The following is a 17432-nucleotide window of genomic DNA, read 5'->3' as shown; positions in this document are numbered from 1 at the left end:
CGTAGTATTGTCCTTAACCCATTTATGCCTAGTAGACTCTCCCATCCTTCAATATTGGATAAATTTATCTCCAAAATTAGCGATGTCTAGTATATTTATTTCTATATTTAGAAAATATTTTTTACATAAAAACCTGTAAGCAAACAGCGCAGACCCAGATGAGACGCCGTATAATGCGGCGTCTCATCTGGGTCTACGCTGTTTGCAAAAGCCTTTTTTCTAGACGCTAGGCTTAAATGGGTTAATTAATACATAGCTACGATTAAGTTGTTAACTATAAATAATGCATGTGTTCCTTGAATAAATACAATTGTGTAGTGTTGCGGGTTTAATCTTTAACTCTATGTATACCATTTAAATGCTTACAACATATTAGTATTATTTTTGTGTTGTTTCCCCTTTAATCTACAATTATGAGATACATTTGTTTAAAGTATTGAAGTACGTTTTGATCGGTAAACTGAACAATCAAATTGTTATTTGAACATGCACTGTCCACAAGTACAATAGCGTAGGAACACTGGAGTAGGTCTACACCCACGTGCATTGAAAGGTTTTGAAATACGCTCAATTATCGGAACGTTGTGGTACCAGATACATGCGTTTGTACTATATTTTTTATTTACCCTTACCCAGTGCAATCACAATTTAAAAATAAATTTGTTAATTATGAACTTAGATTGTATATACATGTACATTTACATTCAACAACGATTTTATTAATTTAACACAAGTGTGTAGATTACTCTTACATTAACAGTGTTTACTATTTATGTGTAAGATGAACTTACGAAATATTGCTTTTTTTTACTGTGTTTTTATTATTTACCATATTACATTTTAATTTGTGTGCAATAGAGTTATAAAATATTAAAAAGGAACATTTCTGAAAAAATGCATTATTTATGTTTTACGTTATATTTGCTTCTGATGTTGATCACAACATGTATAAGTGAATGATGATAATAATTATTTTATTTAAAACTAAGTGCAATCTGTTTAGTAACGTGTCCACGTTACTATGTGCAATCCATGGATTTTATTCTTCTACTTTGTGTAGACAACATCTGTATTTTTTTTATTTCTTTTTATATTACCGTTTACGTGTACCAGATGAAAATGTTGTATTATATGCTGTGTGAGTGGGCAAATGAATGTGTGAATATAGACGCATTTTTTCGTACACGTGTTCTTAGTTTTTACTTCACATTACATCTCGTAGACGCGTTCTCGTTTATCGCTCATAACGTGCTTGCATCATGGTTTGAAAAATCAACAACAACAACAACAAAACAACACATTAAAATGTTAATTCAAACCACTTAGTGTTTCGAATGAAACCCTTCAAAAGCATAAGAGTCGTTGTGAACGATCAAAACAAAAGTTTGGCATCGTCGTAGTGCGCAACTTTATATCAAACTTGGGGCTTGCTCTACTGTAACGCGCATGCCGTACATTTAAATACAATTTTAATATTCGTTGTTTTGTCGTGAGAACTATTTTAATCGTGAAGAAAATACACAAGTGTGACTATTACAAGGTCTAAAAGCAGTTTGCTGTCGTAATCTTTAGTTTTTCGACTAGTGGTAATGTTTTTTTCACAATTTGATTATCGGTAGAAATTATTTTTTCATACAAAAGCTAAAATAATATAAGTAATTGTGACTGGAAAACAATGACGCATACGAGACAAAACTGTTGGATGCAGATAAATGTTTGATGTCATTTCAGAGAAACAGATTTAAAAAAACCCACCAAATATGACAATGTCCGAGGCAGGGTGTCTAAAGTCACTTTTCCGCCAGCTATCCGCGACAATAAACCCGGGACTGTGATCATTAAAATCAATTTTTCAAGCTGGGTCGGTGTTTTTGTTTATTTAATGTTAACCACAGCTATACGAAAACACAATTATACGTCAATTGAATATCAAGCTATTACAATTTACGAGCATTTTACACCGCACCTAAAAGAGTGTGACGGGTTCCTCGTCGTTAAAGCCCTGCTCCGTCCATCTGTCCATTCTGTCACCATGCCCAAATACAACAAACAAGGGAATAGCTCCGCCGATATAAATCACAATAACATGGGCACTATCTGATGATTTCCCGCCTGAGATGTCCGGGCAATACGTTGATACGGTGCATTATTGAGATGTGAACGCCTCGTGAGTATGGTAGTCTGGTCTGCTCTACGGTATATGGCTCCGAAGCGTCTAAGGATATTTCGGCTAAAATGATTAAGTTTAGAAATGCTGCGTCCTCGCTTGATCACATTTTTAATTGACTTGAGCAAATGAATACCTGGGCACCAGTAATAAAGAAGTCTTATAAGGTTTGAGCACACGCAAAACTGCAACGATTGGTTAACTCACATAATCATCGCTTGTACAGTTCAAGCTTTTAGATTGCAACAGCAGTCCGCTAAGACAACCTTTGTACCAGAGCACTCATGCAAGCCTTCAACAACGTTTAGCTTGTAGCTGTAGAACCAACTTCTGTATAACACACCTAAGTATGTTCACATCAGTTATGCCTGTAGAACCACTTCTGTAGAACACACCTTAGTATGTCAACAACAGTAAGCTGTAGGGTTTCACTCTGTAGAAAACAAACCTTAGTAGTAACAATAAGTTAAGCTTGTAGGGCCTTCTGTAAGAAATACCTAAGTATGTAACAACAGTAAGCTTGTAGAACCACTTCTGTAGAACAAACTAATGTATGTAACAACAGTAAGCTGTAGGACCACTTTGTAGAACACACCTAAGTTATGTAACAACGTAGCTTGTCGGACCACTTCTGTAGAACAAACTAAGTATGTAACAACAGTTGCTTGTAGAACCACTCTGTAGAACCACTTCTGTAGAACACACCTAAATATGTAACAACAGTTAGCTTGTAGGACCACTTCTGTAGAACACACCTAAGTATGTAACAACAGTAAGCTTGTAGAACCACTTCTGTAGAACACACCTAAGTATGTAACGACAGTAAGCTTGTAGAACCACTTCTGTAGAACACACCTAAGTATGTAACAACAGTTAGCTTGTAGAACCACTTCTGTAGAACACACCAAAGTATGTAACAACAGTAAGCTTGTAGGACCACTTCTGTGGCACCCACCTAAGTATGTCACATCGGTTAGCTTGTAGGACCACTTCTGTAGAACACACCTAAGTATGTAACAACAGTAAGCTTGTAGAACCACTTCTGTGGAACACACCTAACTGTGTAACAACAGTTAGCTTGTAGAACCACTTCTGTGGAACACACCTAAGTATGTCACATCAGTTAGCTTGTAGGACCACTTCTGTAGAACACACCTAAGTATGTAGCAACAGTTAGCTTGTAGAACCACTTCTGTGGAACACACCTAAGTATGTAACAACAGAAGCTGGTAGAACCACTTATGTCGAACACACCTAAGTATGTAACAACAGATAGCTTGTAGGACCACTTCTGTAGAACACACCTAAGTATGTAACAACAGTTAGCTTGTAGGACCTCTTCTGTAGAACACACCTAAGTATGTAACAACAGTAAGCTTGTAGGACCACTTCTGTGAAACACACCTAAGTATGTCACATCAGTTAGCCTGTAGAACCACTTCTGTAGAACACACCTAAGTATGTAACATCAGTTAGCTTATATCACCATTTCGGTATTGCAGAAATAAGTCTACCCACTCAACACAAGTTAGCATACTTATTGTCGTAGAGCAAAAGAAAGTCTTCAACATCAGTTAGCTGAAATATTCCGTGATGTTTAGTACAACTCAGCCTACAACATCAGGTATTTAGAAAACTATAATACTGTAGCGCACGAGCAGACTGGCAGCAACAGCTAGCTTACATGCTTTGAAGAGCACAAACACACATACTAGTATAGATTACACGTAATCATCCTATACAAATTACCGTAGCCGACCTTTGATGGAGAGAACAATTAATCATGAAACATCAGTTTGATTAGAGATCCATTCCTTTTTAGCACAACCAAACATACAACAAAAGCTAGCTTATAGATCCGTGTCTACATAACATAAGTACGTCTGCAACATCAGTTAGCTTACATAAACAATGATGTTGAGCACAAGTAATCCTTCGACGTCAGTCAGCTTAGAGAACAGTTGATTTAGTGCACAAGTAAACCTTGCATCACACGTTAGGTTAGAGAAGCATTACCGCATAACACAGGTAAGTCCGCAACACATTTAAAGCTTAAGAGCCCTCTGTAGACCACATGTAAACCTTCAACACCACAAAGCCTAGAAACACTTGTTAGAAAGTACAATTTAAGCAAGCCCACACCATCAGCTTGTAAAACAATTACTAAAGAGTACAAATACGTTCGCAACATCAGTTAGCATAGAGAAAAAGTTCCGTAAAGCACAAATAAGCATGCAGTGCCACTTAGTGAACACAAAAGCGCAAATAATCACAATTCGAACAAGGTTTTATTAGTTGGATGGAAACTGCACCTATTTGATTAAACTTTCTTTTTATTAAGGTTATAGGTGCCATTAGTGCTCGTGTATTGTAGCTTTAGCAGCGGAAAGGTCATGCCAACTTCGAAATAAAAACTCTTCTTTCAGTATTTTGAAGTGGTATATTCATCCTTATTTGAACACCTACATGTAATCCAAGTTGACTGATGCTCTAGACCTAGTCTGCTCTTTTTGGAATACCAAATATATGCATAAAGTAAACGTAAGTGTGATTGATACACATGTTCATGGCCTTTTTTATTCCAGTTTATTCTTCTATTTTCTTATATTAATTTCTTGAACTTGCGTAAGATACGTTTTAATGTATTGTCTAGACATGCGTTTTATGTAGCCTGAGCTTGTACTGGTGTTATAATCAAACAAGTTCTTTCGAATTTCAGAACAATTAAAAGTGGACAGTTTTGACACACCATAAGGCCGTCTGAGCAAATGTTTGACAATGTACCCAAAGTTGTAAACATAAGTTTCAATTAGTGTCGGGCAATATTTGCGTAACTGCCGGCTATTTAATCTTCGCCGATCACCGCCAACGTGTTGAGCCTTCCCATGGGATCGCGCAGAAACTCGTCAAGGAAACAGGTCCGATATCCACCTCGTGCTCGTAAACAACGGCGCGCCAACTGTCGCTGAGTATCCGTACTTTAGACGAGAGTGCAATTCGAATATTGAATGAGGAATTTGGGAAATAGGGGTGTTCTGCTTTTTAATCAAAGTACTGACAGTACTGGTGTGACGATGCTTTGAAGAGGATTAATATAATAGCATATATTTAAGTTTATCTACATCACCACAATTGTGTGTGGGTACGAAAATAAATTTTGGGTAGGAAAAAATGGGTACGAAAATTTTGGGTACAAAAATTATGCCCAAAAAAAAATTGGGTATAAAAAAAGATTTGGTTACGAAAAACAAATTTGGGTAGGAAAAAAATTTGGGTACGAAAAAAATTTGTGTACTAGCAAAAATTTGGGTACGAAACAAAATTGGGTACGAAAAATGTAGTGTACGAAACAAAATTGGGGGTACGGGGAAGTAGTACCAGTGGGGAACTTGATCCATTCAGCGAAACTGGGAGACGGGTTACATTCTCGATCAAATATAACAAGAAATATCTTTAAAAAGATATTCGACGTGTATTTTCTGTACCACTTATCTTAAAATAACGTTCTGTTTCAGTCAAACGTTTGTGGGTTATAACATAACGTTTCAGCATATAAATTCAAAACTTGACATGCTCTTTAATTACACCATGCTCTTTAATTACACCATGCTCTTTAATTTCACATGTATATCATACCATACTTTATATTTCGTTGTTTCCTTTCCTAATTTAATGATGCTATGTGTACGGACGTGATTTCACATGCCCATGTGCATGAACATATAATTTTTCTCTTTTGTTTATTTTATTTTTTCTCTAATTCAATAAGCTTAGGCATGTTTGTTCGTTAAGTACGGCAATAATTTCATGATGATTCCCGAAAGTAGGTATGAGCACATAGTCATAAGATCACTTGAATACGTGAGTTCGCCCATGAACACATGGTAAGGTTAACTAAATCTCCGCGATATGACCTAATATGTGTTTAAAAACAGCAAACAATTTCCAACAAACGAATAAATTATCAAACATAGTAGGTGCACTGATGTGGCTCTGTAATTTCTGTTTGAACAGTTTATTAAATATGCAAAATGGCAAAGCACGCAGAAGAGCGAGTTTCACAGATATCAAATGGCTATTATGTTGTTTATATACCATAGTCGCTACGACGTTTACAAATGGCAGGTTCGAAATAATTCGTTTTCTTTACACTCATGATCGCGTTGAAAGTTAATTATACACGTTTTAATTCGCTATTTATTTACTGAATAACGACAAATGCCAAATACAATACAGAAAATGCATAGTTGTTTCATTGATCTATAAACTTATAATGGATTGAATATAACTGATTTATAATTAACGTTTTCAAACTATTATTAAATATTTTTCCCAGAATATGCTGTCCTATTTATAGCTGAGCTTCCTATACCTTTATCAATGATAATCAGCGAGGTATGCCGATTAGAAAAATCGACCTATCTCAATCGGACTGGCTCGGTCTTTTACATAGGTCGCCATTGTGAAAACTTTCATGGTATGATAACTTAGACGAGCTGCTTCGCAGCATAGTCAAAAAGCGTGCATTATTAAGTGAATTTATAAATAATTTAATGTTTAATGTTAAATGTTTTTTAAATAAATGTATACACTTATACTTATTTTGCTCTGGGTATCAGTTACATGTTGGTATTGTTTAAGAATATCCACTTAATTGGATGCAGTAAGTTTGAAAGAAAAATATATCACATAACGCTTGAATCACGGCGAAGCACATATTTTGATTTGCAAGTTTTTCGTTGTTGCCACATAAATGATGTCATGAGTTCAGGGGACACATTTACGAGACCAAACGAACAATCTTTTCTTCAATTAGATAAAAAAAAAGATAAAACACCGTTGTTTAAACATTTATCTTGCAAAAGCGAACACACTTACATGGTTTAAGTCCCGTGACATACATCTGTACTTTACTTATTTCGTTTCTTTTCGGTTATCACAAACGGGAAAGATAGCATATGCCCTGATGCATATAAGACAGCTAATTGCCTGGAATGGCGCCGATTGTCTTCATCCATAGCACCCGGGGAATCTGGTAAGATTAAAGATGTTGATATGGGTCTCGTTCTAAGAAAATTGGGCTTAATGCAGGTGCGTACAGTGTCATCCCAGATTAGCCTGGGCGGTGTGCACATGCTTATGAGGGACGACATTTTCCGCTTATATGGGATTTTTCTTTTAAAGGAAATCTCTTCTTCACAAAAATCCAGTTATTGCGGAGAGTGTCGTCCCTGATCTGGACGACACTTAACACACATCCCTCGCGTTCGACACTCAACGTCGTTGTTCGTTGTCACGCACATATACGGACGTTCTTACGAACTTTGAAAATTCAATATTGCATAGACGTGTTTATTCTCAATAGCTTCCTAACAAATAATCAACTTGACTCACTAGGACGAATATATTTACGCAAACCCGCCAAACATGGGTTGACTTTACTGTTACAAGTGTAGAACTAAATCTTATGCAATATTCCTGCCAAATAAAGTGTATATATTGCAGCGACATTTTGAAACCATGTTTTGCCTACCAAAGTTAGGCAGTATATAACGCGCGTGCAGATGACGCGTTCGGATTTCCCAGAAGTGTCGTCTGGTAGGCGCGTGCCGAGCGCGTGATATCTGGCGCATCAATTTGGAAGTAAGTGTTGAATATATTGTCTCGCGCATGATACTAATGCGGTTAATAAATGCTTTATGAAGTCGATGATTTTCGTACAACACCAATTACTCTTAAATGCTGCAGTTGTTAATCACAATTTCGTGTAGAATTAATGCTTCCGATATGTCAAACGCTCCAATATTACAAAAGATAAGATTCGGCAAATCAAAAACATATTGACTGTGCACGTAGATCTATTAAAAAATCTTGATTTAATGATATAAGAAATAAGAAAATACTGGGGGGAAAATAACAACGGCGAACAATAAAGTGTAGCTAATCTTACGTATTTGAACAGCGAGATATAATTTACATCGCAGGTTGGGCAATTACCAGTTATATTTATGTGAGCGTAAACACACGTGATTATAAAAAACCCAGTTCGAAACACACCGCATGATAATTTGGTATCTCCGATCGCATTTCCTTTTTAAATTTATATCAACATTTAAAGATACTTAATAGCAAATTTCATTGGTTAAACAATATAATAACTTGAAACGCTACGTTTTAATACAAATAACTGAACACCAATTTCTCAGTTACATGTCAATTTATGTATAGTATTGAAAAGCAAAGAAATGACAAAATGCCGTGAACAAGATAACGACAATAATGTCAATTTTTAAATCACAAAATGTCCAGATGAAAACTTAAAGCACGGTCAGCAGGATAAACCATGTTTAATTCAGTATATAGAAATGTAATAAAAATCACTTAAATTAAGGGCTATATCAACTCGATACACCAATATCCACCTGGAATGTGGAAATCCCTCAGAGAATTGTATAAAAGGTATTCATAAACGTCCTCAGAGAATTGTATATAACAAAGGGGGTAATCACATGATATTCAAGATGGCGACGTTCATGCAGGTATTTTCGCCGTTTTTACCCTTTATTACTTGTATTTATTGTTTAAATGCCGCTCACTTTCCAGCCATATCAGCAAGAAAGTTACTAGCGTTTATTTCGTGTTGATATTTGCTCTTTTTTCTCGACTTTACTCGCTGCGAAATTTCTTAGCGGGATGACCTAATTAAAACTCCACTGAGAAAATTTGCGGGAAGTAAAGTCGAGATATAAAGCGAATTTTAATACGAAATAAACGCTAATCACATGTTTACTGGTATTGCTGGAAAGTGAGCGTCATTTAAAATTAAACAAGAGTAATGAAGGGTATAAAATGGCGAAAAATAACTGTCCCGGCATGGGCGTCGCCAGCTTGTCTAACACGTGATTACCCTATTTGTATAAGTTATTCATAAACGTCCTCAAATAATTGTATATAAAGTATTCATACACGTCCTCAGCAGTCACGTGTATCATAAGAGTATAAAAATCACAATTATGTCCCGGCATACTTATTGTTACAAGATCATTGTAAGTAACAAGTTTAATACATGTTACAAGTAGACTAAATTTTACAAGTAAATAAAAGACCAAGAAGTAAATTCGTTGAATTGATATCCCCCGCCAATATGCTTCTGGACACAAAAGTGTTATATTTGACACTCAAAAAGGCATTTTTTCAAGATACAAACGGCCATAACTCCGTTATTAACAGATGGTGTACAATGCCATTTGGCGTGCATCATCCTAGTATCCATATATATACTCATACCAAGTTTCAATGACATCCGTCAAAGCACTTCTAAGATATGGCTCCGGCCGGACGGAAAGACATACGGAAGGACGGACGGACAACGCCAAAACAATATCCCTCCGCCGATGGCGGGGGATAAAAAGGCTACATGTACAATACATGTATGAAGTACAAAACATGTAATACATGTAGCAATACAGTTATATAAAAATAATTGTTACAAGAACAATACCTGTATCAAATAAAATATTTTTTTAAGTTCAATAAATGTTACAAATACAATTATTGTTACAAGCACAATTAAATTCAAAATGAAATTTTCCAAACGACCAATAACAAGTTGTACAAACTGTAATGTATATGTTTTCATGATAGTTACTTCCATTGTTTGAATCAATTTTTTATTTTATTTTGAATTTTTTAAATTGTTACTTTGCAAAAATGGGTATTTTCCCCTTAAGAACAAGTTTGTATCATTATAAGAAGTTGTCACATAATGCAAATTAGGTGCAAAGGATTTCAAACAAAATCTCAAAAACAATGTATTTGTATTATGCAAGTTCAATTATGGTAAATTGCATATATTTCTTTTTGTTTTCTTCCACTCAAATCCGTCTTTTTTACATTTGAGATTTACTGATGAAATAAATTAAACAAGAGCACCGCCTTTCGGGTGCAGACCGCTCATCTATTTTCTTTTTAAAGGTGAAGAGACTCTCAATTTCAATCACAAAGGAGGGAGGGGTGGAGTGAAGAGGGGTGTATAGTGTGGGGGTGTGGACATTTTTTACATTATCTTCCAAAAATGCGAAAAAAATGCAAAAAAAAAAAAAAGGGGTGGGGGGGGGGGGATTCTTGGGTGCGATGGTTGGACGGTATTTCAAAAATAAATAATAAAAATAAATATTTGTGTTTTTTAACCGTTTCAAAAAAAAAATGGGGGTGGGGTGGCCCCCTTGGGGGGGGGGGGGTATAGTGCGAGGGTATGGTGGTCATTTGTGAGATGATCTTAAAAAAAAAGATTTAAGGGGGGGGGATTCGGGGGGGAGGGAGGGCACTCGGGATGGTTTGGGTGGAGTCTATTGTGGTATGTCAGGTAAGAGTAGTTTTGTCAAAGTATTTATCAAATCTAATCATAAATAAAGAAGTTATGGCAATTTTAGCAAAATTTAATAATTTGACCTCGAGAGTCAAGGTCATTCAAAGGTCAAGGTAAAATTCAGCTTGCCAGGTACAGTAACCTCATGATAGCATGAAAGTATTTGAAGTTTGAAAGCAATAGCCTTGATACTTTAGAAGTAAAGTGGGTCGAAACACAAAATTTAACCATATATTCAAAGTTACTAAGTCAAAAAAGGGCCATAATTCCGTAAAAATGACAACCAGAGTTATGCAACTTGTCCTTTTACTGTACCCTTATGATAGTTTGCGAGTGATCCAAGTATGAAATCAATATTTATGATACTTTTGGGGTAAAGTGGACCAAAATACAAAACTTAACCAAATTTTCAATTTTCTAAGTATAAAGGGCCCATAATTCCGTCCAAATGCCAGTCAGAGTTACATAACTTTGCCTGCACAGTCCCCTTATGATAGTTAATAAGTGTTGAAAGTATATGCAATAGCTTTGATACTGTAGGAATAAAGTGGACCTAAACACAAAACTTTACCAAATTTTCAATTTTCTAAGTATAAAAAGGGCACATAATTCTGTCAAAATGCCAGTCAGAGTTACATAACTTTGCCTGCACAGTCCCCTTATGATAGTAAGTAAGTGTTGCAAGTATGAAAGCAATAGCTTTGATACTTAAGGAATAAAATGGACCTAAACACAAAACTTAACCAAAATTTTCAAAGTATAAAAAGGGCACATAATTCTGTCAAAATATACGCCAGAGTTATCTAACTTTGCCTGCCCAGTCCCCTCATGATAGTAAGTAAGTGTACCAAGTTTGAATGCAATAGCATTGATACTTTCTGAGAAAAGTGGACCTAAACGCAAAACTTAACCAGACGCCGACGCCAACGCGGACGCCGACGCCAAGGTGATGACAATAGCTCATATTTTTTTTCAAAAAATAGATGAGCTAAAAAAACAAAAACAAACTGAAATTTAAATCTTATGATTGAGACACATGTATTAATTAAAATGTATGTCACAAGCATTTAAGACATATAAATATAACATAAAGATGAAAATTCTTTGGGTTACACATACAATAAGTAAATAATATTCAAATAAATAAAAGGCAAGTATACAATGTGTGAATTTAATTATTAACAACAACGATGTTAACAAACCCATAACAAAACAAAAATACAGAATGGTATTATTGTTTAACATACATAAAACATAAAAGTAACAAAACTTATCGAATATATGTTCAGAGATTAACAACTAATCATCACAATATTCAAAGATTGTTTAAATTAAAACATGTATTCACCTTTATGTGTAACACTTAGTATATAAAAAGATGCAACATATTGACACCATTTATTGAGTAAATACTCAGCCACTTGATCTTCATTGCCTATCATAAAATGGAACAAAATGTTTGAATCTCAAAGTTTATTAATTTTCACTAACAACAAGTATTAATACTGGTATAACCTCATCATAGGCAAATGCATAGTCGTCAAATAAGGCTTAAAGGTCATTGACAGCTCAGGTAGTACCATTAAGTACCCCAGGTGTAATACTAAGTATCTGGGGTATGGAAAATATAATTAAAAGTGGCCAGGTGCATTTAAATTGATCTTTCCCTGGGTATATTGTATACATAAGAATAATCAGGTTACTTTCAGGTAGTACCTGAGCCAACATCAAAAAATTGCGCACAATTAAATGATATGTAAGCTAGAACACTTAGGCATCTTCATTCTCTCATCTTGGCAGCTCTTTGTTTAAATACCAATACAGTCCCACATATAAACCACCTATTAACAGTAGACCTGTGATAAGAACCATCACTGTGTCCTGGAAATAAAGAAGTGAACAAAACCTTACATTGACCAATTGGGGCCCGTTCTGGAAAAACTGGGTTAACCCTTTGTATGCTGGGAAATTTATCTTCTGTTAAAATGTCGTCTGCTGAATTTATAAAATTAGCAGTTTCTTCGATTTTTTTCAAAGAATACTATCAGAATAGCAAATAGTTTGGATCCTGATGAGACGCCACGTTCTGTGGCGTCTCAACTGGATCCAAACTGTTTGCAAAGGCCTTCATAATTCGGTTCCAGCACTGTAAGAGTTAAAGGCATGTACATGAACGTGAAGAGTCATAGCAGAAATGATTCTGTAGTCTGCACACGCTAATCAGCGATGACACTTGCCACTTTTATGGAATTTTTGGTTAAATAAGACTCTCCTATCAAAAATTTAGTTTAGGCGGCAAGTGGCATCCCTTAATAGCCTGTGAAACTGCACAGGCTAATCTGGGATTATACTTAAAAGACATGGAGTACATGATGCCTCAAAATAATTACCATCTTATGGACATATATTACTAAAACCTGCTTTTTTATTTAACAAAGTTCTAATTGTGAATAAATGGTAAGGAATGCTTTTTTAGAAGTGAATGTGGTAGGGAAATAGTTATATTCCCACTGGATACCAGCACTTCAAACACACAAACTGCATTGGTTGTTCGTCTGGAACATCATTGCATGATGTTTATGATATTATTACAATATAACATAATACATTATATAACAGTGAATTTTTTTTCTATGTTGCCAGCTGTATGAATATGATTCTTTTACAATTTATGTGTATAAGTAGTTGTATTTTAATATTAAATCTGCTAATTGTATAACAATGCTCTTTCAGCTGAAACCCGGAGGGTCAATACATGTAGATGGGAGTTGGATTAATGCAACCAGGATTACTAGTTCTTGTTAGACATGGAACTATAACTTTACCTCCATATTGGTTCTTCATCAGATGCATGCAAATCTTGCCTATCAAAGCTCACAATGACACATGTTTACTGATAAATATTCTCATTTAGATACGCACAGATTGAAACAACAACAAGAAGAATAACAATAATTAAGCATACACCTGTAATTATCAATAATTATTTATTAAAATATCGATACCTTAACAGGTGATGAGGATTTCTTAAGATCAGCAGCAGCTTTTGCAGCTTTAAGTTTTCTCTTCTCCTTATTATAATCATGTTTTCCTGAAATATAATGAACATTAACATATTAAGAGAAACTTGTTACTGTATAGTTCTTCAAAAATGGAAAAAATATTAAAAGTACACCAGCTACTTGAAAATCATTAATGTTACAGTTTGAAACTGCAATAAAAGTATATTAAACAAGAGATGTTCTTCAAAAATAGAAAAAATATTAAAAGTACACCAGCTACATGAAAATCATTAATGTTACAGTTTGAAACTGCAATAAATGTATATTAAACAAGAGATGTTCTACAAAAATGGAAAAAATATTAAAAGTACACCAGCTACTTAAAATCATTAATGTTACAGTTTGAAACTGCAATAAAAGTATATTAAACAAGAGATGTTCTTCAAAAATGGAAAATTATTAAAAGTACACCAGCTACTTAAAATCATTAATGTTACAGTTTGAAACTGCAATAAAAGTATATTAAACAAGAGATGTTCTTCAAAAATGGAAAACAATATTAAAAGTACACCAGCTACTTAAAAATCAATAATGTTACAGTTTGAAACTGCAATAAAAGTATATTAAACAAGAGATGTTCTTAAAAAATGTAAAAATTATTAAAAGTACACCAGCTACTTAAAAATCATTAATGTTACAGTTTGAAACTGCAATAACAGTATATTAAACAAGAGATGTTCTTCAAAAATGGAAAAATTATTAAAAGTACACCAGCTACTTAAAAATCATTAATGTTACAGTTTAAAACTGCAATAACAGTATATTAAAAAAGAGATGTTCTTCAAAAATGGAAAAAATATTAAAAGTACACCAGCTACTTAAAAAGCATTAATATTACAGTTTGAAACTGCAATAACAGTATATTAAACAAGAGATGTTCTTCAAAAATGGAAAAATTATTAAAAGTACACCAGCTACTTAAAAATCATTAATGTTACAGTTCAAAACTGCAATAAAAGTATATTAAAGAAGAGATGTGTTTGTCAGAAACACAATGCCCCCTACTGCGCACCTTTGACATAAAATTTCAATATATCATTTAGCAGGTTTAGAAATTATCTCCCTTTTAAAGTTTATTACTTCCCTTTGATTGTATTTTTTGACTTTTGACATTGAAGGATGACCTTGGCCTTTCACCACTCAAAATGTGCAGCTCCATGAGATACACATACATGCCAAATATCAAGTTGCTACTTCAATATTGCATAAGTTATGGCCAATGTTAAAGTTTTCGGACGACTGATGGATGGACGGACGGACAGACATTTCAAATGCTATATGCCACCCTGCTGGGGGGCATAAAAATAAGTCAACACAATAACCTGCAAACTTTTGAAAGTCTATATTTCAACAAAAATTGTAAAAGGGCATTGTGTAAGCTTAAAGGCAACAAATGGAATTTTTTAATATATATATCCATATCATTCACTTGTTGAAGACTCCACCAAAATTCAAACAGAGCTTGTCAGACACACTGTTACATTGGGTTGAAATCTGTTCAGACATCTAGTAAATCTATCAGGCAAGCATGCTAGTTATCTGTAAACTTGTTACATTTCTGACAGTGAGTATGACAGCACACAACTGTTTTAATTTCATATATGGTTAATGTCAGAGGAGTTTTCTGCTTGTGACACTTTTAATTCTCAACAGACGCTAAATGGGTCATATGTGTTAATAATCATTATAATTTTGCATGCACCTTCAAGATAGTGTAGGTGGGCCTAAGGGGTACTTAGCCATGGTGAATATGGTGTCTGCCTAGCGATCGGGAGGTCATGGGTTCAGTCCATACAGTGGAAGCGTTCTTTAGATCTCCCCAAATGACATCAAGTACAGGTTCTAGTCCCAGGAAATTGACTCAAGAGCGTTTCAAATAAGCCTTAGGTTTTTCAATGCGATCAAGCTAAAATAAATAGTTTTAACTTTAAGGGGGTACTAATTTTCTCATGAACATATTCAGTACATAATATGGGGATTCTGGTAAGTGTTGAAAAAACAACTATACAAACTATTTTTCAGAAATCTTTCTGTATAATATTAAACACTGATACTACTTTAAATATTTATGTGTCTTCAATCTTACGGTCATGGTTATTCACTACCCTTTATTTAAAGCTTTTAAAAACACTTTACTACTCTTCATTATCCTGCAATGCTGACAGTTGGGTTGGGTGTGTGTGTGGGGGGGGGGCAATCCCTTTTATCAATGAGCTCAAGAGTTACATGTATGGTACCCTTCATTGTTAGGCCTGATCTGGAGTCCTGCTCACCTATTTGTTTCCTATATGTATCCACAGGTGCTGAGTGCGTGTTATTTGCATCTTTTCTACCCATGGTTGCAATACCTGGGGATCTTCAAACAGAAATAACAGATGGATATGATGGGTTTCAAGAGAAAAAATCCCAGCAAATGAACATCTTCATCAAACAGCTCTAGTCAGTTCTAGTCTAAAAAAATCTGATTGCTTAAGTTTCTTTACTGCTTTTATTTTGATTTTGAAATTATTATTATCACCTTTTTCTGCCAATCAGCTTTGTACTATTTGTACTAAAATGAACCAACAACTCATAAATTTCCTAAGGTCCTTGACCTAATTACTTCAAACAATTATTTAGACAAAGGATGGTAAGAACCAGTTAAAGGGGTCTTTTCACGTTTTGGTAAATTGACAAAATAAAAAAAAACTGTTTCAGATTCGCACATGTTTCGATGCAGTTATGATATTTGTGAGGAAACAGTAATACGTAAGATTTACCATGCTCTCAAATATGCACTATATGGATGTTTTGACAATTTAAAAACCTCAAAATTATAAAGTGTTGCAATGCAAAACGCTTGAATAATTTAGAGTTCTGTTGTTGTCCTTATCTTTTTTATGCTACGAGGATTGCTTATATACACTTGGAGACTTTTCTAACGCATCACTTAATCATATCAATATAGCTCTCTTATTTTTGAACTGCTGGTGTTGAAATTTGGATCAAGAATAATTCAACACATATCTGATAATTCCTGAAGATTTTATTGAAATTGAAAAACATCAAAATATAAAACTTAACAAATTAAAAACGTCACTTCAAAAGTCAAATTCGCAAACTCGTACAACATTAAATAATAACAATGTGAAAAGTAAAACGCATAAACGTACACATCTAAATAACTGGGCCATTTCGCTCGAATATTCATACAAGCCATATTGTTATTCTTTAATTAATGTTATGTTTTTCTTGTGTAAACACTTACATAGAATTATGAAATTGAAATTAAATTGGAATAACATGTATCTCGCCTTTTACTACACTTGATTTTTCTAACGCAACACTTTTAAAACTTACATATCTCAGTATTGAGTAAATATTTTTTATTTAAAATTGTACATGTGATCATTTGACTACAATATGTGCAAGCTAACTTTACAGTCATTCATCCGTGACGATCGGACACTTTAGCAAGTCCGAAAGGTAGCCTGTAAAGTGCAAAGTGCGTGATTGCGCTCCTAAATATTCATACGAGCTACATTGTTTTGTAAATTTATTTTAAGTTTTCCTTGTATAAGAACACACCTTAAATAATAAAATTGAAATAAAACTATAATTAAATCGCGTTTTAACATTTCCATGTGCAAAAATATGGAACCACACCTACCCAACCAGCTAAGGCGCCCAATTGTTACGGATGAAGGATTTTATCGTGAGCTTGCAAAAAATGTAGTCAAATGATTGAATGTAAAATTTTAAATCAATATCTTTACTCATATCTGAGCTTTTCAAGTTTGAAAAGTGATGCGTTAGAAAAGTCCCCAAGTGTAAAGCATAAGCGATAGACTTTTAC

At 34.4% G+C, this 17432-nt stretch overlaps 1 protein-coding gene across 1 annotated transcript in view; it reads right to left on the bottom strand.

Annotated features, from left to right (window-relative positions):
- Positions 1–10408: 10408 nt before the first annotated feature.
- The window catches only part of LOC127845780 (triple QxxK/R motif-containing protein-like), a 7436-nt gene continuing 412 nt past the window's right edge, over positions 10409–17432 (bottom strand). The window contains exons 2-4 of the mRNA XM_052376919.1: positions 15871–15953; positions 13541–13626; positions 10409–12416 (exon numbers count right to left, since the gene is read on the bottom strand). Of these exons, the coding sequence (XP_052232879.1) occupies positions 12324–12416; positions 13541–13626; positions 15871–15934 (243 nt within the window). The 5' untranslated portion in view covers positions 15935–15953 and the 3' untranslated portion in view covers positions 10409–12323. The remainder of the gene's footprint in view (positions 12417–13540; positions 13627–15870; positions 15954–17432) is intronic.

Source organism: Dreissena polymorpha, chromosome 9 (genome assembly GCF_020536995.1).
Source record: "Dreissena polymorpha isolate Duluth1 chromosome 9, UMN_Dpol_1.0, whole genome shotgun sequence".
Classification (NCBI taxonomy): Eukaryota; Metazoa; Mollusca; class Bivalvia; order Myida; family Dreissenidae; genus Dreissena; species Dreissena polymorpha.
The sequence above is the reverse complement of the archived record's forward strand: the minus strand, read 5'-3'. Positions and strand labels throughout refer to the sequence as shown.